Source organism: Rhinoderma darwinii, chromosome 2 (assembly GCF_050947455.1).
Source record: "Rhinoderma darwinii isolate aRhiDar2 chromosome 2, aRhiDar2.hap1, whole genome shotgun sequence".
In the NCBI taxonomy this organism is placed as follows: Eukaryota; Metazoa; Chordata; class Amphibia; order Anura; family Rhinodermatidae; genus Rhinoderma; species Rhinoderma darwinii.
The window spans coordinates 57,914,606-57,940,763 of record NC_134688.1 but is presented as its reverse complement, the minus strand read 5'-3'; the positions used below and the strand labels follow the sequence as shown (position 1 = coordinate 57,940,763).

General features: G+C 43.0%; 1 protein-coding gene across 1 annotated transcript in view; it reads left to right on the top strand.

Moving 5' to 3' along the window:
• Positions 1-2,036: 2,036 nt before the first annotated feature.
• Positions 2,037-26,158, top strand: part of USP12 (ubiquitin specific peptidase 12) — a 66,865-nt gene continuing 42,743 nt past the window's right edge. Inside the window, exon 1 of the mRNA XM_075851667.1 lies at positions 2,037-2,140. Within this exon, the coding sequence (XP_075707782.1) occupies positions 2,093-2,140 (48 nt within the window). The 5' untranslated portion in view covers positions 2,037-2,092. The remainder of the gene's footprint in view (positions 2,141-26,158) is intronic.

Here is a 26,158-nt window from a genome sequence, read left to right as displayed (position 1 = left end):
TGGGAGTGCTCTCGCTGCACCCCACGTAGTCGACTACGGTATTGATTCCGTCAAAACGACGGAACCCTTGCACAACTGAGACAAACGGAAACCATTCTAATATGGCCACACATAATTGGTTATCTTACCATTAGTGAATGGAACTAAGACGCAGCTGCCAGTCTTAATGCGCCAGTACACACAGCGCATCTCTCAGCTCCCATCACGTTTTTCAATGAAGACAGCGGTCCCTTAGAAATTCTATCATCCAATGTGATCATGATACGCATGCGTCAAAAACGACCTCTGATTGGCTAATGGCCATCTCATCGTACAGGCCGATCTCAGTGTCAGTCTAACACTGTGAAGGCTTGTCCCCTTCCACAATTTCCATTGGCCACTCACCGGGGATGACACACCGCGGTAGGTGTGTCCCCCAACTATATCAGGAAGAGGAATCTGCGCGCGCGAGTAATAGCCCTAAAATTATCCCCTGAGGACGCTGCTGCTGCTGCAGCGAAACATGTCGGGGGGGCTAGCGCTTTTTTAATCATTGCCGGTCTTATAAATGAACTTCTACTGTGTGACATTAGAGGCTGTTCGAGCAGTCTGCAGCTGCCGCCCATGCCTGCCACACTTCACTCCTGAGATCCAATACACACCAGATCTCAAATGTTAGATTAACCGACCTTGACAATTTTAATTCATCTACTATTGTACAATTATTACTCTATCTGCTATAACCTGTTTCTAAACAAAATAATAAAAGTTATATTTTAATTAATACAACATTTCTATAGCAGCTGGGAAATTGGGGACTTCTTTGTGCTCCGCACATTTATCTGTTTGTCTAAACGGAAACCATTGGCACCGGATCCGTCACCATTGAAATCAGTGGTTTCAGTCAGAGTCCCGTTCTGAGGGAAAGCTCCGTCAGAGCGGGACCCTGACTGAGATGTGAACGAAGCCTTATCACAGACATTGGTGGCTTATTGACAGGTATTTGACCACTGTGAGTGCTGCCAATTACTAGAACGAAGTGGCAGCGGCACTAGGAAAGCACATTGTCTCGTGGCTATAAATCTCTGATTTCTGGGACTGTCACCGATGCTTAGAATTCGGGAGATAAGGCCTTTTTATAAACCGTGCCACTCCTGACCTAGCACTGGGGTGACACAGACGACCCATTCCCGTGGAAACACAACTGAAAATCTGTTCCATATATCTAAATGTGGTGGTTTCTGCAGCATGTGCATGGCTTTTTGCAAACCCCATTCAGATGTATGGAACAGTTGCAGCAATTCTGTTGCGTGTGAATATACATATATACGAGCAATAGGCTCCTTATGGGGGCATCCCCGGCTTAGGTTAGGTTCACATCACATTTGGGCATTATGATACAGTGCACTTTTTTTTTTTTTTTAAAAGCATAACATTGTATGGTATTCGCTAATACGCTTTTTTAATACAGTTGAGGCAAATATATATGCCAAAGGGACACTTATTAGTCGTATAGGTCAGGGGTCATTTCCCGGCTATGTTCACATCTACGTGGCGGGGGTTACGTCGCGTAGCGTGTCAAATGTGATGAGAAAAAGGCACTATTTTTCCAGTCAAAACGATAGATACCTTGGCAGAACTTATTGTAAGTCAAAGGGTTTAGTTGGGCGCTGGGCGCTGGGCGGTATGCATCATACATACACGAAAGCCACGACGCAAATGTGAACAGGGTCTTAGCTAAATGTAGAGAGAACGTGGTAATGGTTGTGAATATTTCGGCACGGTGTATTCTGGTTTGTACCTATCTTGGATTTCCAGGTATTGGAGGGTATGGGCACCTGGGATAGATTATATGGACTGGTATATATAGATATATATATATATAGATATAGATATATATATATATAACAGGTAATAGTGATGATAAATGACTACATTCCCCACTCTCTATGACCATGCAGCGGGCCTGCCCCACATACACATGTACTACTACCCCCTCCCTCTCTTCCGAGTGTCGCGCCCGCGCCCTAATTCATCGTGCCCGCGGGTGTCGGGAGTGCGCGGCTCCGGCCTGTCTGCTGGCGGTGATAAGGGTGAAGATGGCGCCGGGCGGATGGAAATCCTAATGACAGTCTCCAGGATCGCTTCTATCTGTACCATGGTAGGTGACCGAGAACTGGCAGCTGCATCTGAGGGGAAAGGGCTGAGTGCAGAGGGGGAGCGCGCCATCTGGAGGAGAGGACGGGGTGCAGGCTGCGGGCCGGTGTGGATTCTCTGCGGTAAGGGGCAGTACGAGAGGCCGGGGATGCGGTGCGGCCTTTGGATGGCAGGGTCTGTGGAGGATAACTCCTGCTGAGCACACTGCCCTGTGACCCACCATGCCTGGCACAGCACACTTCAACTACAGGTAGTCCGCTGCAGGTGCCCACCTGTACACAGGAAGCGACAGTCGTATGCGTTTTATTACGGCACCTGTAATTGTCACCCAGGTCACAGGAGCAGCGGGGTAAAGTGCACGTCCCCCTAAAAACACATGATCTGCGACGTAAAAGTCCTTGACATGTCCTCTGTCATCTGCACCTGGGAAAGCTGGGTGACAAATAACAGGACTGCTCTTGCAGCTTCTAAAGTGGTAGCATCCAACTTTCCTAGAGCCCTGAAAGGCAAGCCTGCCTATGTATGTACTGCGAGCAGATGATGAGTAGGTAAGGTTACCACTCTGGACTCTGGTGAAGTTGGGTGACTACTGGATTTCATATATGTTGGTTGACACCCAGCTTTTCCAGACCCCGGCAGAGATTACAGTAGTACTTGATGTTGCCCTGGCGTAAGAATGGTGCAAACTTTACCGTGCGCCCTTATATAAAACAGCGCTAGCCTCTTTTTTGTCGTTAGGGGCGTGGTTTGTTAGTCATGTGATGTATTTCTCAAGCAGTGCGTCCGTATTATCCGCAAAAAAATGTTGCACGCCATTGACAGGTCACAGGTATAATATTTGCTTCACATATGACACTGTCGGTACAATATATATGTTCTCTATGATTGTGTCCTGGAGGATTTTTTTTTAGAAATATTCCTCCTCCGTCTCTTGTTATTTGCTACTTTTGCAGCGTCATTTGGCATTAACCCGTTGTGGTAATTGAGATACTAAGTTGCACTGAGTTTTTGTTGCAATACCTATAATATGGGAGAATGAATTCTATAGTGTCGATTACTGTGCGCGTCCGCTCGCTACGGAAAGCGATCCAGTAAGGGTAAGGTCACGCATAGCGGCCGTGAGGTTTTCTGGGTAAAACTGCTGTTTTACGTGTGATCAGCAGTAAATTTGTATGTCTGTGGGTGGATGTGTCTGGCTACGATGCACTGCTGCTTAGCTTTTGCACGCACCCATGACCTTTTTATATGGCCGAAAAACACGGAACCGCACACGGATGGCTTCTGTGTATCGTCCGTATTTTTAATAGACCAATGAATACCATAGCTGAGTCTGATCCACAAAAATGCACTGGAATAGGACCTGTTCTATAAATTGCGGAACTGACAAACCCATCCGCAAAAAAAACTGCTGTGTGCATGGCCCCATAGAAACGAATGGGTCAGTGTGCTATCCATGAAAAAAAACGGATAGCACACTGAAATATTTCACTGAAGTGTGCATGAGCCCTAAAGGGGTTTTTATCTTAAAGGGGTACTCTGGAATTAGACAGTTAGCCACATATCGAGACCAGGGTCCCCCTCTCCACTAATCTGTCCTGGGATCTGCAGCCAGCGGCCGCCGCACCATGCAACACAGGGGTCGGGTCAACACTCCGGCCTTTAACGTCTATCAGATATTTGTCATTTACTGTGGATATGCCATAAATGTCTAAATTGGGAATAATCATTTAATCAGAATATAATGAAACGTTCTGTAACTTTCTAATATACTTTGTTCCAATTCCTCGCCATCTTCCATAACTTTGCTTGCTGGCAGTAAATTGATCGTTCTTGTTTACATCCAGGGGCTGAGAACCGCGAGTACTTCGCACAGCTGAGAGGTAGATACAAGTGTTTCCAATGTAGGCGATCCTCAATTTGCTACCTGCATCAGGGAAAGATCTGTTTTAATCCAAGATATTCTTCCGTCTATGGCCAGTTTAAAGGAGTCGTCCCTGGAGGATGATTTGATTACAGGGTGTCCTAGTGCTGGGACCCCCCAGCGATCATCTGTGATCTGTGGTGGAACCTGGGAGCAAGTGTTCAATTCCCTGCAGCGCCGCCATCATACCACAAATGATGTCTTCCACTGTTCTCATTAATATCAATGGGCTGTCCATGTAATGCGGGTCCTCCAGAACGAGACCCGCTCTTATAACACTTCAAGAAGTGAATTGTCATTTTTTTTTAAGCATCTTTTTGTTTGTCACTTTAATTTAGCAGCGTTAAAATCCCTCGTATAAACTATACAGTGTATTTCTAATTGAAATCCATGGAAAGCTGTGTGCAGGGTGCAAGCGAATTTCATGTATATTTTGCTGCATAATACGAGCATTTTATGTGCTGGAGTAAGCCTGAAAATATCCTGTGTGAACATAGCCTTAGGCCCCATGCACATAGCCATAATCCCAGTCCGTGAATACGGCTACGGATGGCCGCGGACAGTCGTCCGTATTTTCTGGCCCTGCTGCCATTATAAAGTATGGGAGCAGGGACCATAAAAATAAATAAATAGGATGTACTAGTTTTTACGGAAGCTTTCTACAGCTCGGACACCTTCCCGTAAATATACAGGAAGGTGTCCATCGACCATGGAAAAGAATGGTTCCGTAATTACAGTCCATAGTTACGAATAAAATCTACGGTCAAGTGCATGAGGCCTTAGGCCTTTTTACATGGCAGTATTTTGCCTTTGGATAGTATGGGAGCACGGTCCGTAAAAAGCAGAAAATATGACACGTCCCATCTTTTGCGGAGCCTTTCTACGGCACGGACACATTCCTGTAAATATACGGGAAGGTGTCCAACGGCCATAGAAATGAATGAATCCGTAATTACGGATGAAATCTACGGTTGTGTGCATGGGGCCTCAGTATTTTTAGAGACTCTGTCACCACATTATAAGTGCCCTATCTCCTACATAAGGAGATCGGCGCTGTAATGTAGGTGACAGTAATGCTTTTTATTTAGAAAAACGATCTATTTTTACTACTTTATTAGCGATTTTTAGCTTTATTCTAATGAGTTTCTTAATGCCCAAGTGGGCGTGTTTTACTTTCGACCAAGTGGGCGTTGTACAGAGGAGTGTATGACGCTGACCAATCAGTGACCAATCAGCGTCATACACTTCTCTCCATTCATTTACACTGCACTAGCGATATAGTTATATCACTATCTGCAGCCTCATAACCACACTATAACGTTACTACAGTGTCCTGATAATGAATATACATCACTACCAGCCTGGACGTGATGTTTATTCAGAATCCTGACACGTCTGAATCTTTTCTGTGAGATTCCAGCAAGGCAAGCATAATCTCGTTTGAAATGACAAGTTACATCGTAATCTCACGAGATGATGTTTGCTTTGCTGGAATCTCACAGAAAAGATTCAGAAGGGTCAGGATTCTGAATAAACATCACGTCCAGGCTGGTAGTGATGTATATTCATTATCAGGACACTACAGTAATGTTAGTCTTTGTGTATGAGGCTGCACATAGTGATATAACTTTATCGCTAGTGCAGTGTAAATGAATGGAGAGAAGTGCATGACGCTGATTGGTCTAAAGTAAAACACGCCCACTTGGGCATTAAGAAACTCATTAGCATAAAGCTAAAAATCGCTCATAAAGTGGTTTAAAATAGATAGTTTTTCTAAATAAAAAGCATTACTGTCACCTACTTTACAGCGCCGATCTCCTTATATAGGAGATAGGGCACTTATAATGTGGTGACAGAGCCTCTTTAAGTCAAAACCAGGAGTGGAGCATAAACAGAATGGAAAGATTTGTACCACTTCTGTGCTTTGGCTTACAAATACTGCAGTGTGAATGAGGCCTTAGGCCCTGTTCACATCTGCATCCGGCCATTCTGTTCTTATTTGTCAGAGAAGCAGAATAAGGGAATTACGGAAGCAACAGTTCAGTTGCATCAGGGACACCACCGACGGAAGACATTGACTTTAATGGGTTTTGTCGTGGTGTCCGTGGTTTTACTGGAAACAATAACGCATCATACTACGCTAGCTATTGTTTCCAGTAATTTCGGAGGCCCCTAACGGAGTGCCCAACGCGAGATCACGCTGTAAATGACAGCTTACAGCATGATCTCGCGAGATCACGCTTGCGGTCATTAAGTCCCACACAAACCTTAACGAAGTGTTGGCATTGTGAATAGACATTGCGTCCTGGCTGGAAGCAATGTCTATTCACTCTCAAGACACTTCAGTAACGTTAATGTGTGAGTTAAGTGACAGCACATCGTGATCTTGCGTTGTTCACGATGTGCTGCGTACATGAATGGAGAGAAGTGTATGAAACGGATTGGTCAGCGTCATACACTTCTCTTTAAAATGCCCACTTGGTCAAAAGCTAAAAAACGCCCAGTTGGGCATTAAGAAAGTCATTAGCATAAATCTAAAATAGGTCATAACTTGGTCAAAATTGATCGTTTTTTTTCTAAATAAAAACCACTGTTGTTCTCTACATTACAGCGCTGATCACATTATGTAGGAGACAGGGCACTTATAATCTGGTGACAGTCTCTTTAAACAGGTGTAACATGTTTTTAATGTGTTTCACCTGTACACTACTAGAACGTGTAAACCCTACCTTAAAGGATATGCCATAAATGTCTGATAGAAACCTGGACCCCCATCTATCTCTAGAACAAGACCCTTTATCCTATTTTCTGACAACGTGGCCGGGTTTTCCGGAAACAGCCCAGCGCGTCTTTCTACGTTTTTTCCAGGATTCCCATATAAGAATGCGCTTTGCGGAAACAGCGAGTTGTCCCGGAATTTGGGTTCTCCGAAAACAGCATAGATAAACACGCTCTACTGTTTCCGGATAACCCGGCCACCTCGTCAGACAGTGGCGGTAGTCCAGCGCCAGTAGCTAGGGGTCAGATGGCCCTGTTTTTGAGATGGGACCGGCATCTGTCGGTCATTTCTGGCATGTACTGTGTATATGCCATAAGTGAGTTTTAGAAAGGAATTTCCTGTAAATATAGCGTAATTATTGTATTAAAAATGCTGTAATGTTCTAATATTTCTGCTGCATATTGGCATTAGGCACCAAAATACCATTGTGAATACTATAGAAAAATGGCAAGTTCTCTTTTTTTTAAGTTGGCCATAAACATAAGACCGATGTGTCAATGGGGCTGTGAGATCAGCAGGACTGAGTGGGTTAAATCCACCTATTAGTGCCTGTTCACATCAGTATCGGCCTTCCGTTCATGGGTTTCGTTAGACCTTTCCGTTAGAGGAACCCATGAATGCCCATAGATTCATGTTTACAAAAAAACAAAATAATGCCTGTGCGTGGAATAGCAGCAGTTTTTGGATTTTTTAAAAATATTTTAAATGCGGTTTTAACCTTTGGTGGCAAGTAACCTCATCTCCACGTCGACCTACAGTGCGGACTATAAAATCTGCAACATGTCAACATAACTTTCCGAAATCTGCACCTAAAAACGCAATATTAAGTGCTGATTTTACCTGTGGAATTCTGTGTTTTGATGCAACATATGCATATGTAGCCTTAGGCCTTATTCACACGAGCGTATTTCATGTCTGTGTTACGCGCGTTAAAACAACGGATGTCACACGACCTATGCAATTCAATGGGGCCATTCAGCATATGTCCACTGCGTGAAACTCTCTGCATGTCCTATTGTGCGTTTTTTGCGCATCCCTCACCCATTTAAGTCAATGGGTGCATGAAAAAAACGGACATCGAAACTGACGTCATCCGTGTGCTGTCTGTGTTTTACACACACCGGTTGCTAAAGAAGTGATAAAGAAAAAATAAAACACCTTGTTTTTTTTGTTGACGTAAAAAACGTGTGACAAACGGATGACATACGCAGGTAAAAAAACACACACCTTACGGATGCCACGCGGAAAAATGCTGCGTTTTTTACGCGTGCCAAATGGACATGTTCGTGTGAATAAGGCCTTAGGCCCTGTTCACACAGAGTTTTTTTGACGAGTTTTGGCGTGGAAACCGCTCCGCAAAACTCGTCAAAAACCGCCCGAAAATGCCTCCCACTGATTTCAATGGGAGGCGGACAAGTTTTTTTTACCGCGAGCAAAAAAACCGCGTCGCGGTAATAAGAAGCGACATGACCTATCTTGAGGTGGTTTCTGCCTCCAAAACCCCATTTCAATCAGTCAGAAACAGGAAAAAAACGCCTTGAGTGTTTTGACGAGTTTTTGTCAAACCACTGTGCAAAAAACGTCTGGAGCAGTTTTTGCAGGAGGAATTTTCCTCCTGCAAAAAACTCTGTGTGAACACAGCCCTAAATGTGTCCATTTACCCTTTGAGGTGCAGTTAGTCATAGTTTTTTCCCACCATTTGGTGAGTTTTTCAATGCGGTTGCGTTAATAAATGTAACCGCGACAGAAAACGCACCAAAATCCTTGTAAAGACGCATGCGTTTTTCGGATGCGTTCCTAACCGCACCTCAATGCGTGAATGGACTCCCTTGGACTGAGGCCGGAGCATGTGAGCAGGGAGGGGAAACGTCAGACACCGGACCTCCAGTATAGATGATGCAGTGGAAGTCGGTGTAATAGTCTATATATATATATATATATAATCTCACTATTCTATTCAGGATTTATTTCAGGTTGCATCTACATGTGTATTTGCATACGGGACATGATTTTCCATGTGATTTTATTACTGGAAGGGCTCTCGGGTGTTTTGTCCTCCTGAGATATGAGTAAGTACTGCCGCCAGCATCACCCATCCCCCGCAGGGCTGCCAGACGCCGCCTTCTTTTTTCTCGGCCAAAAATTAGACAGCCAAAATCTTATTGACAAATTGCAAAACCAAAAATAAATCCTAACCGTTCTAAGGCTATGTTCACACAGAGTATTTTTGACGCGGAAACGGTGCCTCAAAACTCGCCAAAAACAGCCCGAAAATGCCTCCCGTTTATTTCAATGGGAGGCGGGGGCGGTTTTCTCCCGCGAGCGGTAAAACCGCCACGCGGGAGAAAGTGCATGTCGCTTCTATCTTCGGACGTTTACGCCTCTGACCTCCCATTGATTTCGCCGTGCAGGGAGAGGAAAATATGCCTCAAACTTCCAAACGGAATTTTGAGGCAGAAATTCCACCTGCAAGAAACTCTGTGTGAACATAGCCTAAGGCTGGGTTCACATTGTCCGTTTTTGTTGCTTTTTCAAATACCGTCAAAAGAAACGGATCTGAAAACGTATCCCTTTTTTTAAATATTTCAACTGTAATCTGGTTTTGAATTGAAAGATTACAGGCCTAGGGTAAATTCACAAGTAGCGTAAATACTGCGGATTTCGTTCTGGAAAATCTGCAACATAATACAGTAGCAGCAGAGTGGGTAAGATTTAAACAAATCTCATGCACATGCTGTGTAAATGATGAGCAGAAAAAAAATGTGGTGCGTGTTTTTTTTTTTTTTTTTAACCCCTTAAGGACGCAGCCTAGTTTGGGCCTTAAGGCTCAGAGCCCATTTTTCAAATCTGACATATTTCACTTTATGTGGTAATAACGTCGGAATGCTTAAACCTATCCAAGCGATTCTGAGATTGTTTTCTCGTGACACTTTGGGCTTCATGTTCGTGGTAAAATTTGGTCGATATATTCAGTCTTTATTTGTGAAAAATTGCAAAATTTAGAGAAAATTTACAAAAAATAGCATTTTTCAGAATTTAAATGCATCTGCTTGAAAAACAGACGGTTATACCACCCAAAATAGTTACTAGTTCACATTTCCCATATGTCTACTTTAGATTGACATCGTTTTTTGAACATTATTTTATTTTTCTTGGACGTTACAAGGTTTAGAACATAAACAGCAATTTCTCATATTCTTAAGAAAATTTCAAAAGCCTTTTTTTGAAGGTGCCAGTTCAGTTCTGAAGTGGATTTGAGGGGCCTATGTATTAGAAACCCCCATAAAACACCCCATTTTAAAAACTAGACCCCTCAAAGTATTCAAAACAGCATATAGAAAGTTTTTTAACCCTTCAGGCATTTCACAGGAATTAAAGCAAATTGGAAATGAAATTTGCAAATTTCATTTTTTCTGCTGAATTTCAATTTTATTAAATTTTTTTTTAGTAACAGAGAAGGTTTTACCAGAGAAACACTACTAAATATGTATTGTCCAGATTCTGCAGTTTTTAGAAATGTCCCACATGTGGCCCTACTGCGCTCGTGGACTAAAACACAAGCCCTAGAAGCAAAGAAGCACCTAGTGCATTTTGAGGCCTCTTTTTTATTAGAATATATTTTAGGCAGCATGCCAGGTTTGAAGAGGCGTTGAGGTATCAAAACAATGGAAACCCACCAGAAGTGACCCCATTTTGGAAATTACACCCCTCAAGGAATTCATTTATGGTTTTTGTTATCATTTTGACCGCACAGTTTTTTCACAGCACCTATTTGAATTGGGCTGTGAAATGAAAAAAATGATATTTTTTCCAATAAAATGTCATTTTTGATCAAATTTTCTTATTTTCACAGGGAACAACATACCCCATTTTGTTGCCCAATTTGTCCTTAGTGCGGCAATACCCCATTTGTGGTGATAAACTGCCGTTTGGGCCCATGGGAGGGCTCAGAAGGAAAGGAGCGCTATGTGTTTGTTGGAGTCCAGATTTTGCTGGATTGGTTTTCGGGTGCCATGTCGCATTTGCAGAGCCCCAGAGGTATCAAAGCAATGGAAACCCACCAGAAGTGACCCCATTTTGGAAACTACACCCCTCAAGGAATTCATTTATGGTTTTTGTTATCATTTTGACCGCACAGGTTTTTCACAGCACCTATTTGAATTGGGCTGTGAAATGAAAAAAATTATATTTTTTCCAATAAGATGTCATTTTTGATCAAAATTTCTTATTTTCACAAGGAACAACATACCCCATTTTGTTGCCAAATTTGTCCTTAGTGCGGCAATACCCCATTTGTGGTGATAAACTGCCCTTTGGGCCCATGGGAGGGCTCAGAAGGAAAGGACCACCATTTGGCCTACTGGAGCTTTTCTGGTGCTAAGTCATGTGTGCAGAAGCCCCTGAGGTACCAGTACAGTTGAAACCCCCGAGAAGTGACCCCATTTTAAAAACTACACCCCTTAAGACATTCATCTAGAGGTGTAGTGAGCCTTTTGACCCCACAGGTACTGTGTAAAAGATAATGCGCAGCAGATGGTGCAGTGTGAGATTTGCAATTTTATATATGTATATGCCATTTCAGTGTCCAATATAGTGTGCCCAGCATGCGCCACGGGAGATATACACCCCTTAAATTGTAATGTGGGTTCTCCTGGGTACGACAATACCCTACATGTGGCTGTTATCAGCTGCCTGGGCATACGGCAGGGCTCAGAAGGGAAAGATGAGGGGGGTAAGCTGTGCGGAGTGCATCAGGGTAAATTAAAAATCAAGGGATGTATGATACATTTTAAAACAATCTTTTATACAGAGCCCTGGTTTTTCGGGACACGTGTCACATTGGTATATTGTGTTCTTCCTTATCCCCCTCTTATAGCAGACTCTGCACCTCTTTTGACTCTTTCCCTTTCCACCGGTTTGGGGACCTTCTCCTGGAAAGTGTTGCCCTGGTACGATGCGTGTGGCCTCGCTTCCAGAAGTACTGGGTGCCCCCCCTTCCTGGTCCCTAAAGATTAGATCTTGAAATTCCAGGAAAGTTCCCCTCTGGCCTGCACATCGACGTAGCACATACGCATTGTACAAAGCCATCTGTATGATGTGCCCGGCCAGCTTCTTATACCACACCGCATGGCGCTGTAGGGCTTCAGGACTTGATTTGACAAGTCCATCCCTCCCATGTACCTATTGTACTCCAGGATGCAGTCTGGTTTGGGGGTGGCCTTTCCTTCATATATCCTAAACCTGTAGGTATACCCTGATGCACTCTCGCACAGCTTATACATCTTCACGCCATACCTTGCCCTCTTACCTGGCAGGTACTGGCGGAATTGAACCCTCCCTTTAAAATGTACCAGGGACTCATCAATAGAAAAACACTTCTCGGGGGTGTATGCTTGGGAAAACCGGGCACTGGAACGGTCTAATAGGGGTCTCCGTTTATACAAACGGTCAAAACTGGGGTCATCTCGGGGTGGGCACGGCTCATTATCAGTATAATGTAAGAAGCGAAGTATTGCCTCATTTATTTATTTTTTAGGTTCCAGTTCATTTCTGAAGTTGCTTTGAGGGGCCCATATATTAGAAACCCCTATCAAACACCCCATTTTAGAAACTAGACCCCTCAAAGTATTCACAACAGCATTTAGAAAGTTTATGAACCCTTTAGGTGTTTCACAGAAATTTAGAGCAAAGTAGAGGTGAAATTTACTCTTTTTATACCATTTTTTTTATAACACAAAAGGATTTATCAGAGAAACACAAATTAATACGTATTGTCCAGATTCTGCAGTTTAGAGAAATATCCCACATGTGGCCCTCGGGCAGTAATGGACTGAAGCGCCGGCCTCCGAAGCAAAGGAGCACCTAGCGGATTTTGAGCCCTCTTTTTTATTAGGCACCATGTCCGGTTTGAAGAGGTCTTGTGGTGCCAAAACATTGGAAACCCCCCAAAAGTGACCCCAATTTGGAAACTAGACCCCTTGAGGAATCCATTGCAGTTTTCATGGGGTGCATGCGGCTTTTTGATCAGTTTTTATTCCATTTTTAGGTGGCGTGGTGACTAATAAACAGCAATTCTACTATTGTTTTTGTATACTTTTTTTTTTACAGCGTTCACCGTGCGCTATAAATGACATATTCACTTTATTCTGCGGGATGATACGATTACGGCGATACCAGATGTTTATAGTTTTTTTTGATGTCTTATGGCGTTTGCACAATAAAATACGTTTTGTAAACAATCATTCACTTTCTGTGTTACCTTATTCTAAGAGCCATAACGTTTTTATTTTTCAATCAATAAAGGCGTGCGAGGACTTTTTTTTTGCGTAACGAACTGTATTTTCGATCAGTACCATTTTTAGGTACATGCGACTTTTTGATCTCTTTTTATTCCATTTTTTGGGAGGTGAAGTGACCAAACAATTGTGATTGTGGTACGGTTTATTAATATTTTTTTTTACGGCGTTCACCGTGCGGGATAAATAACAAAATAATTTTGTAGTTCAGGCCGTTACGGACGCGGCGATACCAATTATGTATAGTTTATTTGTTTGTTTATATATTTTTATTAATAATAAAGGACTGATAAGGGAAAAAGTGGGACTTTTACTTTTATTACTTTTAGAACTTTTATTTTCTTATTTTTACACATCTTTTTTTAACTTTTTTTTAACTTTATTACTTTGTCCCACTAGGGGACTTGAGGGCAGGAGGCCCTGATCGCTATTCTAATACACTGCACTACATGCGTAGTGCAGTGTATTAGAACTGTCAGCTACTCACTGACAGCAAGCATAGTGGGTCCTGACGTTGTCAGGACCCACTAGGCTTCCGTCTATGGCATAGCCGGACGCCATTGTTTGGTGTCCGGTTGCCATAGTCACCATCGCCGGCCGCTATCGCGTAGCAGGCCGGCGATGGCAGCTTAACCCCTAAAAAGCCGCGATCTCTATAGAACGCGGCTTTTAAGGGGTTAATCAGCGGGGACACAGCGATCGGTCCCCGCTGTAGGAGCTGTGACAGCTGCTGTACGAGACAGCAGCTGTCACAGCTCCTGTATGTGTCGGGAGGACGGCCGAAACGGCCGTTACTCCCGAGACGTACTATTACGGCATGGAGCGCGAACGATACAGCTGCCATGACGTAATAGTACGTCAAGGAGCGGGAAGGGGTTAATCCTCAGCATTTCAATTGTATTTGCGCATTCTCTGCTTTTGTATTGCGGAGGGGGGTCTTACCCAAAATTCTGTGCTTCTTCGTCCAGGCCGGCCTCCCGGGATGACATTTCATCCCATGTTAACGATGCAGCCAATAACGTCATTCCAGGGCTGCAGGACGTTGGAGGGTCGTTTTTATGTTTTGCTACTTTTGCGCAATAAAAGCACCTTTTGTACTAAAATTTTGTTTTTACATCGATGCTATGTAAGAGCCATAACTTTTTTTTTTTTTTTTTTCCTTCAATGCCGCCATATTTTTATTGCAGGACGAGCTTCTGGCAGTGCACAGACACAGCGTGTTCTCGAGAGATCACGCTGTGACGTCACTCACTTACTGCCCCGGGTCCTGCATCGTGTCTGCCACATCGGCACCAGAGGCTACAGCAGCATCGGCGTTTGCAGGTAAGTCGATGTAGCTACTTACCTGCAAACGCTGATGCTGCTGCAGAATCAACTGTAGCCTCTGGTGCCGATGTGTCCTCGCTGGTCCGACACGATGCAGGAAGTGAGTGACGTCACAGCGTGATCTCTGGCGAACACGGCTGTGTCTGCACTGCCAGAAGCTGGGCGTTGTGAAGAGAAGTGGATGATACTTCTCGTCAGAACGCCCAGCTAGTAAAAGTAGTAAAAACGCCCCGATGTACGCACATAATACACGCCCACTTGGACTTTTACTGTAAACACGCCCACTTGGACTTTTGCAAGCCTCATTTGCATAAATACAAAAATGGTCATAACTTGGCCAAAAATGTTCGTTTTTTTAAAAATAAAAACGTTACTGTAATCTACATTGCAGCGCCGATCTGCTACAATAGCAGATAGGGGCTGCAAAATCTGGTGACAGAGCCTCTTTAAATAACATGTTAAAGAGACTCTGTCACCACATTATAAGTGCCCTATCTCCTATATAATGAGATCGGTGCTGTAATGTAGGTGGCAGTAATGCTTTTTATTTAGAAAAACGATCTATTTTTACCACTTTATGAGCGATTTTTTTTTTAGATTTATGCTAATGAGCTTTCTTAATGCCCAACTGGGCGTGTTTTTACTTTCGACCAAGTGGGTGTTGTACAGGGGAGTGTATGACGCTGACCAATCAGTGACCAATCAGCCTCATACACTTCTCATTATTCCAGCCCAGCTTCTTTCACTGCACAATCACACTGTGCTGTGGATCATGCTGGGCTGGAACAATGAGAAGTGTATGACACTGATTGGTCACTGATTGGTCAGCGTCATACACTCCTCTGTACAACGCCCACTTGGTCATTAAACTCATTAGCAGAAATCTAAATTTGTTCATAACTTGCTCAAAAATGATCGTTTTTCAAAATAAAAACCACTGTTATCTACATTAGGAGATAGGGCACTTATAATGTGGTGACCGAGCCTCTTTAACTTCATTGTTCGGGCCGTTATGATTGTGACGATACCGTATTTGTCTTTTTTTCTCAAAAAAATATTTTTAATGCACTTTACAAAATAAAATAGCTCTTTATGGGAATAAAATAAATTAATAAATAATATATATATATATTTTTTTTTTTACTGTTCGCTTTTATATATTTTTTTCAAATTCATTTTTTTTTTAGTTCCTCCAGGGGACTTCACAATGTGATCTTTTGATCGCTGGTATAATGCTTTGGTATATTTCGTATATTAAACCATTATTGCCTGTCATTGAAAGGCCTCATGAACACGAACAGGTTTTTGCGGCCGTATACTTTCCGCAATTGTGGAGTAGCCGTTGCGTATAGTCTAAAACACATGTAAACCTATGGGTCAATGCACACGACCGTGGTTTTCATGGTCCGTGTATTGCCCGGACCTAAAATAAAATAGGATATATCGTTATATGGTCCAAACTCATTGAAATCAATGTGTGCACGGTCCGTTAATTGCAGATGAAACTCCGCGGCCGTCCATGCCATAATCATGGACCGTGCACACTGCTGCGGCCTTGTGCATGAGGCCTAAAACTGACCTTTTTGTTAGGTCCCTGGCTGCCATGGCAACCCATCAGTGACCCGCAATTGTATTTGCCTGCCGTTGATGGGTGACAGAGGGAGCCCTCTCCCTCTTTAAACCATTTAGATGCCGGAGTTAATAGTGACTATGGTATCTAAGGGGTTAAACGGTCACGATCGAAGGGAAAAAAAAATCTTGGGAAAAAAAATAAATCATTTTTTCTTCCTAATCTCTGACAACTCCTTTAAAACACCGGTTATAATGGTGACTGGCATATGGTAAGACCATCACTATGCCTGGTTGACCATGTCAATACAGACATATGGGTGAATTCACACACCAGATTTTGTTGCAGAAATTTCTGCGACTGAAAATCTGTTCCATTTATCTGGAGCCTGCAGAGAATTCCGGTCGAAACACCACAGCAAATTGTGGTGCGTTTTTTTTGGCCCGAATGTCCGCTGCGGAAAACTGTACGTGAAAGAAGGTGTTACTTACCCATACTTATGGTGGCGTGTCCTCCAGCCAGGCTGTGATTGGCTGCAGCAGTCACATGGGGTGACATGTAATCCTTGGAGGCAATTCAATGGGGACATACAGTGTTTTTCACGCAGCGTGTGTCCACAGCATGAAACTCACGACATGTCCTATACTTGTGCGTTTTTTGCGCAACACGCACCCATTAAAGTCAATGGGTGCGTGAAAATCAGGGACGGCACACGGACGTACATCCGTGTGCCATGCGTTTGTCACGCAACAGTTGCCAAAGAAATGATGAGGAAAATAAAAACACCTTCAGTTTATTTTGTTGACGTAAAAAAACGCGTGAAATGCGGATGATATACGCGTGTGAAAAACGCTGATACACTGTACACGGAAGTCATACGGAAATGCAATGCAAGAAAAACACGTGTTTTTTATGCGCGCAAAACTGACACGTTCATGTGAATAAGGCCTAAGGCTACAACGACAGTTTGTATTCTGCAGGGCAAATAAATAACTGATACGTGTCTCCTCCGCGTCCATTCTGTATGTCCGTGGCTTTCACGTCACCATAAGCGAATGGGCGAGACAGAGTCTCAAACATAAAGACAGGAATGGGACCTGCTCTGAATGTTGTGACTCGGTCCCAAGGCCCCAGACAGATCCAGGAGAAACTGTATAGTTTGCATGGGGCCATAGGAATAAATGGGTCAGTGTTCTAGCCGTAAAAAATGGGTAGCACACTGACTAAAACAATGGCCGTGTTCACGTAGCCGAAGATATTTCTGGGAATCTTTAGTATGAATAAAATTGCGACCCATAAATTGACTAGAAAGTTTAGGTCCTCCTAACACCAGGACATGTATATAGTGCGTTTCACTGAACGCTGCCTCCACTTCCCATAGGTGTCGGGGACCTTTTATGATCAGTAGCCGTTTTGTTCAGCCTTTATTCACACCTCGTTCTTCTTAGGTCTGCAGTTTTTCTTGGCCATGCATCTGGCGTTTTACAATGGAAAGTGTCTGAATATTTATGAACTGGTTACACACAAAATTCAAGGTGGGGGGGGGGGGGCAGTTTTGAGTTTTGTCATACTTTTAAACTGGTCATAGAACTATAATCAATTTATGTCGGCAAAAAAATCTTCGGACTAGGGGTTCATTCAGATGTTGAGGTGCGATAAAAACTGCACCCGAAAACTGCATGCGGTTTTATCATGATCTGATGCGTTTTTCAATGCGGTTGAGTTTTTATTGCAAACGCATAGAAAAGCGTACCAAATCACGGTACAAACACATACAGATATTGGATGCAGTTTTAACAACACCTTTACTGCAGCCTCTGAATGGACCCCAAGTCTGGGTTCACACACACTTTTTTTGCAGGCAGAAAATCTGCCTCAAAATTCCGTTTGGAATTTTGAGGCAGATTTTGCTCTGCCTGCACGCCGATATTCGTGGCATTTTTCACCCGCGGCCATTGATTGCCGCTGTGAAAAAACGCTGCAAAATACGCTTTCTCTGCCTCCCATGGATATCAGCGCTGCTTTCCGTGAAGAAAATATAACCGCTTATCTCCCTGGTACTTGATGACACCGGAGCAGTCTCGTAATGCATTTCTACTTGTTTACTACTGCGATGTCCGTGCCCGTTTGAAACCCTGCCTTTTCCTCTACCCTGTCTTGCATTGTTTGGTTTTGTGCTCAGACATCGGCAGGTTGGAGCAGCTACAGCTTCACTGGATAATTATTCACCTTAGGGCCTGTTTACATCAGCGTTGCTCTTCCACAGTCGACTGCGCTATTGATTCCGTCAAAACAACGGTGACAAACAGAAAACTTTAGCAACGTTTCCGTCACCATTGAGATCAATGGTGAGGGAAACAGAAGCTAAGGTTTCAGGTTGCCTTTCCGTTGAGGGGTTAAACCGACGGAAACCTCTGACGGAACCCCTCAACTGAAGGGCAACGCTGATGTGAACAGGGCCTTACAAGCGCTTTACAGAGTTGTGCCTGGAGGTTGCACAACTTTTTTTGGTAAGCCTTGCGTTATCATTTTTATCTATTGGATCGCCTTTAATTTCCGACACTATTCTGCGCTTTTCAGGGTTTTTAAAAAAAAATCTATGCTAATATCAGCAGGAGACATAACAATAATGGCATGTTCACACACAGCAGACATTTCTGATATGTGACAGGTGTGACAAAATCTGCATGTGTACCATAGATTTTGGTACAGGTTTGCCTGTGGAGTTGCATACCGTTCCGCCTCACTGCAAGTGCAGTCAACCGATTATGACACAGTTTACAGCAGCTTGTATTCTGTGAATGGAGATAAGGTGCCTATTGACATGTTAGAACAGCTCCTCTCCGGCCTCTGTTCACAGGATATAAGCCGCACCATGTTCCTCCTGTTGTAAAGTCGCTCTCAAGCTCCATTATCTGCATTGCTCAAAGGGGTTGTCCGGGCACGGGGTGTTTATTTTTCACACTGATGACCAATCTACAGGATAGATTATTAGTACAAGAACGGTGGGGGTTCGACACTGATCAGCTGCTTTGGCTGCCTACGGGCATGGGAGTTTTGTGCCGAAAGCAGGTGGCTCTGGTCACAGTATAGCGGCCGTCCTGCGGTACTGCTTCAATTCAAGTGAATAGGAGCAGAGTTGCAGTTCTGCAGCACGGCCGCTATGCAGTAGTCGGAGCCTTCTGCTTCCGGCACTGAACACTGCATAACATCCGATCCCCGGACTCAGCCGGAACAGCTGAACCCCCACGATCATATACTGATGACCTATCCGGTTGATAAGTCATCAGCATGAAAAACCGCCTTGTGGCCAGACAACTGCTTTAAGGTGGCCATCAACGTTCGCTAAATGTCTGCTAAAATCGGGCAAACAAGCTTTCATATGTGCACTCGTTCCCGATCAGCAAAGGCTCGTTCTTTGGCTGATCGTATCGTTTATGCAGCACAAAATATTCTCATTGTCGGCACCACATCTCTCTGTGTAAACAAGGAGACGTGCTACCGACATGATAGAAATGTATGGGGACGTGCGATCGGAGTAACACGCAAAGCACTGATGTTAAAAAGCAACACCGACAGATTTCCGTGCATTTTTTTTACGCTCGTGTGAATGTACAGCCTGTAAAGGGAGTGATACCTATAATAACACCATTGAGGTTATTGCGGATAATGCAATTCCCTCATGTAATGTGTGAAGTGGTTCCAATATGGGGTTTCCGCAGTAGATCTTGTAGTTTTTTTGGTTGAAATATAAATAAGTCTGTACATCACATGTAACTCTAAGCCCTTACACTGCTGGAAACCTTGATCAGCCGCCATCCGGCCCGGCGAGCTCTGCTGTCACACATAATAGATAGCTGGAAACAGAACCAGCAGTGCCCGGCCTGACTGAAGTAGGGCACAGTTGATGGTCTTGAATTCTCTCACACTGACAAATTCAGATGGAATCAGTGAAGTCATGTGCAAGCAAAATAACGATTGTACATCTCGCCGCGTCTCAGCCAGCTCGCAATGTCCCAGCGGCTGGATTATGTACGTTTTTGCATTGTGATGTCACTTATTTTAGTGGTGGTGGTGGTAGTAGTGAGGTTATTAAGCTCTGCAGGTTACATACAGTCCCGGCATGTGCCATAGCAGGAGGATTTTGTTGCTAGATCAAATAATTGTATTGTATTTTAGGATTGTATACGTAACCAACACTACATTGCTATTTTAATTATGGCTTTTGCACACGGCCTTGTTATAGATCGACTATACAGCGCCCATAAGAATCTGTGTGTGTGTGTGTGTGTGTGTGTGTGTGTGTGTGTTTAACAGGTGAGAAATTATTTTACATATGCCATAGTAAAGAACAGTTTAGCTTTTAGTGGTTCTGTCTGATATCAATTCCATCTATCTAGTGTTTTCTTCCATTAAACCGATTTTTAAAATTGATGGCCATCAATATTAGATCGGTGGGGGTCCGACTGACAAAATCCCTGCCGATCAGCTGATTAGAGGAGCCGTGTGGCTTGTACGAGTGCCGCAGCCTCTTTATTGTTTACATAGTTTTGGTTTTAATTTGGACTTGCACACCAATAAATTTATAGTAACTGCAAGATATTGCACCACCGTCCCATACAAAGAAAACCATATAAACAGTGTAGAGGCTGCGGTGCTCATATGAGCCCCTTCAAATAGCTGGTCGGCTGAGAGTAGGACCTCCACTGTTCTAATATTTATGTACTCTACATTGTGCCGTTCCTCTGTTATTCCCCCTAGAAGTTTATAAACCAATTGACAAGTGGGTGTCGTTGTGGATCTAGTGTTTCTGGACTTTGCAAAAGCATTTGACACTGTCCCTCATAGACGTCTAATGGGTAAATTAAGGTCTATAGGTTTAAAAAGTATCGTTTGTTATCGTTTGGGTGTCCACTTGGCAAATTAGTTTATTTATTTTTTATTGTTGGTTTAAATAACAAAATATTCCAAATGTTAAGAGGTAACATTGTATTAACCAAAATATTATGTATTACGGTCACTATCCAAAAAGTTAATGCTGGAAAATCAAATCACCCCCTAAAACCCTGGAATCTATCGCGAGGGTAGAGAAAGAAAATGTTTATTAATTAATTATATTTGAAATAAATGCATAATAACATTTTAAACCAGCCCAAAGGTCTTTTTCTGTTTGGAGGATAGTTCCATTATCCATCTGTATCAGCTCTTATAAAAAAAAAAAAAAAAAAAAGTTCCCCTTCTTTACTTAAGCAGAACGGTGGCTCAGTGGTTAGCACTGTAGCCTTGCAGCGCTGTGGTCCTGGGTTCAAATCCAACCAAGGACAACATATGCATGGAGTTTGTATGTTCTCCCTGTGTTTGCGTGGGTTTCCTCCGGGTACTCCGGTTTCCTCCCATACCCCAAAAACATACCAATAGGAGTTAAGATTGTGAGCGCTGCGTAATATGTTGGCGCTATATAAGTAACTGAAATAAATAAATAATACTTAGCGTCAAGTAATATGATCTTTCTAAAAGCATCCCTCTATTCACCTTATGGTGCCATTCCAATTCCCGTGGGAAATCTTTTGAGATCCATTTATAAATGATAACCAATCTTGCCAGAAACAAAATCTTTCTAATTATTTTGCTAAAACAGTCTTTCAAAAGACCGGAGATGCCAAAAATAAATAGCATCAGCTCGATTTGAACCTCTTTTCGAATTAATTTAGAAATAGATTCTGCTACTCCACTCCAGTATCTATGTAGCTTGGGACAAGCCAAATCAAGTGGATGAGGTCGGCTAGATGTATACCACATTTCTGACAATTATAGTTATTCCTTAACTTCATAACCTTTTAAGAGCTTTGATGAAAGTCTGGTTGATCATAAAACAAATCAGTGATCGTGATTCAATGCTGTTTCTCCGATATGTTTATGTTTATAAACTAACCCCCAATCGATCATAAGCCCAAGATCCTTATCCCGTTTTCCTTGTGATTTAATATGATTTCTTTCATCCCCTAAAAGGATTTTTTTTATATAGTGAGGTCAAAAGTCCTTTCTTACTTTTTAAACATTCATGTCCATCTGTATTCACAGCGTGATCTTGCGGGATTACGCTGTGCTGTGTCAGGAAGTCCCACAGAAACTTTACCGAAGTGTCGGTAGTGTGAATGGACATCGCGTCCTGGCTGGAGGTGATGTCTATTCACTCTCAAGACACTTCGGTAAAGTTACTGTGGGAGTATGTGAGAGCACACTGTGCTGTGAATACAGATTGACATGAATGGAGTGAAGTGTATGACGCTGATTGGTCAGCGTCATACACTCCTCTTCACAACGCCCAGTTGTCTATTAAGAAACTCCTTAGCATAAATCTTACATTGTTCATAACTTGCTCAAAAATGATTTTTTCAAAATAAAAACCACTGCTGTTATCTACATTACAGCGACGATCACATTGTCGGATAGAGAGCATTTATAATGTGGTGACAGAGCCCCTTTAAGTTAAAGATAGTGTACCTCTTTAGTTTTGCAGCGTCCCCCCTAATGTTCTATGACATTGCAGCATATCCACATGTATTTATGGACAGTCACCAGATGTATTAGTGGTACGTCTTCCCGCAGGAGCAATCTTATTAGTCGTTTCTGCGTAGGTAAAATATAGGGCGCCATGAAGGGGCTCCAGACCAAAGTGATCAGAGTTAGAATTCCCTATTGTTACTCTCGCCAAATCATGGACCGCCCCTGCTTTAAGCTTCTGCTAGTGAGAATTTCTTAGAGCATTATTAATTAAATTCCCTAACATATAAGCTTTATATTATCCTTATTTCCTTCCAATCTACTAGGCCGTTACTTTGCTTTGATTTTAACTATGTGAAGATCTTGGGGGTCCTCCAGTCCTGCTTCTCCTCAGTCACAAGACCCCACCGCCTGAACTGACTGGTGAGGACAGGGAGGATCATCAGAATGAGAGGCGCATGAGCTTTTGGGATGCGGTGACCTGTCATCCTTTTGATTGTTAGTGATCTAACTTCACAGGCATTACAATAAAAAGTGAATAAGAACAAACCATTAATAAGTTCTGCGTACATCCCAAGATAGAATAGACAAAATAATGTAGGCTTGAAGAGCCAATCGGACCAGTCCAGGAGCCACTAACTTTTATTTAAGGGGCCAACAAAAAGCACATTTATTGACAGCCATAGAGAATACAAAAAGTTAGTGCCAGTAGAAAAATGTGGCCTCCTAGTACTTCCCCAGCCATTGATGGCCATATTTCCTGCTGAATGTCCATCATATTCAGCATTGCATGTCCAGGAATATCACATAGACATCCCAATCTTTATATTTTAAGTTGTGATCCTAATCTGTCCAGTTATGTTTTTGGTTTTTTTAACATTTGGATTGTCCATCCCAAATTTAAGGCGCATTTACATAAGGGCCTGCTCACATCAGTCGGGTTTCCGTTCATCCATTCAGTCCGAGGAAAAGATGAATGGAATCCATAGCTTCCATTTGCATTTCTGTTGATTTCAAAGGTAATGCTTCCTTGCAGTTGGTTTCCATTCCGTAAAGTTTTTGTTTCTTTAAAGGAAACCATATTGTAGGCGACTACGCTATCGTTTCTGTGAGAAAAATGGAAACTTTATGGAACGGAAACAAACGGCAACCAACTGCAACGGAAGCATTACCATTTAAATCAATGATCATGCAAACGGAAGCTATGGATTCCATTTGGCTTTCCATTCTTCTGTTCCTTTGACGGAGTGGATGAACGGAAACCCCAAGCGAAACCAGACGCTGATGTGAACATCCCCGAAGTCTTTTTGGGCGCGCAGCAATTTCACCACTCTTTTCGCTGGGTTGCAATATGGTTTTTAACAGATGAAACTTGTAAAATAAATGTTTCACCCCAAAGAAACGCATTGTAAAACGGCATACGTTTTTGCCATGATTTTTAACACGTGGCCAAAATAATTGAATATACCCAGGGTTCAAGTCTTGTCCAGAATAGCTGCAATAATGAATTCCTAGGCATATCTGCCATTATGGGAAAACTACTATTTACCGTCAGATGTTTCACGTTGTTATGGCGACGGGTTTTTTGTGTCGCACACATCTGCATGTTTTGCTCAAATCTCTTAATAGACATATCTGGGTCTCGGCAAGATTAAACCCCTGTCAAGATTAAAAAAAGGAAACGGACCCTTTTTTATGCTGGTTAATCCCATGAGCTTAAGTTGAATCATAACCATCAAAGCTGTCAGCATGTATATAACCCGGGCCCATCAACACTTCCGAATAATCAGTCTTTTACCCCACCTGTCCCTTGTGGGATCACCTGCTCCGTCTTCCTCCCAAGCGTTAGGATTTACAGGAATTCCTCTTGAATTGTTTATCCATTTTGTGTTTTCTTTTTCATTTATGGCTTTTTCCTTCTATCCTTATGTTTGTATGTGTTTTTTAGCCTCTGTTCTCTTTCCCTATGTGAACAAAACGCTGTAAGTTAAAATTAGACCAGATCGGAAACCAAAGCTAATTTTAGTATTTTTGGTTCCGCATCTACTTGACAGTGTAAGGCTGTGTTCACACAGAGTTTTTTGCAGGAGGAAAATCGACCTCAAAATTCCGTTTTTCGCCCGCGGCCATTGAGCGCCACAAAATACACTTTCTCTGCCTCCCATTGATATCAATGGGAGGTCAGAGGAGTAGACGCCCGAAGATGGGGCATGTCCCTTTTTCCCGCGAGCCGGTTTTTCTGCTCGTGGGAAAAAACGCCTCCGCCTCCCTTTGAAATCAATGGGAGGCATTTTCGTTTTTTGGAGCGATTTCTCCGTGTGAACTGGCCCTAAAAATTTTTAGTCTGAGTTATTTTATATTACTTTAAACTATTATATTCCTGTGTGTTTATTTGGAAGAATGTGTATCTGGTTCGGCAGCCGTGTTTGTTGGCATTATTCTGTGATGTACAGGCTCATCTTGGCGCAGTCGTTTTCTCTTTCACGAGACCGCATTACTCAGGGGGGTTGCCTTCGCTTTGCCCCAATCAGCCGCCTGGGACTTTCACCTAATTAGTTGAGAGCACATATGTCTTTGTAGCGCCACTCCCTGTTTCTTTGTAGTAATTGTCTCTTTCCTCCTGAGCATTGTTTAACTAGTTCCTTCTAGACAAGCCGTGCCTGGAAAGACCAGTCACTACAGGGCTGAATATGGGAGTCAGGACTAGGTAAAACCCAAGAGAAGGGGGCTAGGTCGCATTGGTCGCATCGTGACATTGCAAACAATGCTTGTGAATATGGTTGCATTACTACACGCGAAGGAATGCGGCACCACAAACCACACACCAATCTACATCTGCTGGATTGATGATCGCAAATGCATGCACCTTTTCCAGAATAGACTAAGTAACATGCAACTCTTGTAACATGTTAGTGATATTTTTTTTTTTTGCATTTTTGAATGTCGTAAATTCTATACGCTTGCGTCTCGCAATGAAATCGGACTCAAACTTTTATGTCATGCAACTTGTATGCGATTTGATCTCGAAAGTCGCTGTGTACCCCCAGCCTGATAAGGGTCGGTTAGAACATAGCCGTTTTAGATCCTCAGTAGGACCCTTTATTTTATTCCACATTTCCCATATGTATATGATAAAGGTTGTCGATAGAAACTGCTTTAGTTGGGCACCTGTCAAGAGAGCACCTGCCTTCTCCGAGGGGTCACATAAAGTAGATGTTTATGGCGTATCCACAGGTTATTCTATAAATGAATGATAAATGCGGGTCCCTGCTCTGGCACGTGCACCTATATAGAGAACGGGGGTTTGGCTGCAGATTTCAGGTGGGGACTAGTGGAGAGTGGGCTGCACATGGGTGTGGCTCTCTCTCCATTCTGTTCAATGGGAGTTACAGATGCATCCAAGCAAACACTGCAACCAGCTAATTATGATCGCATCTACGTTTATGAACTAAGGGCCTGTTCACATCACCGTTCATTTCCGTTCCGGGGGAGGGTTCCGTCGGGTGAACCCCGCAACGGAAAGTGAAACGGAAGCTGTGCTGTCAGTCACCATTGATCTCAATGGTGACGGAAACATTGCTAATGCTTTCCGTTCGTCACCATTCCGGCTGGTTTCCGGTTTTCCG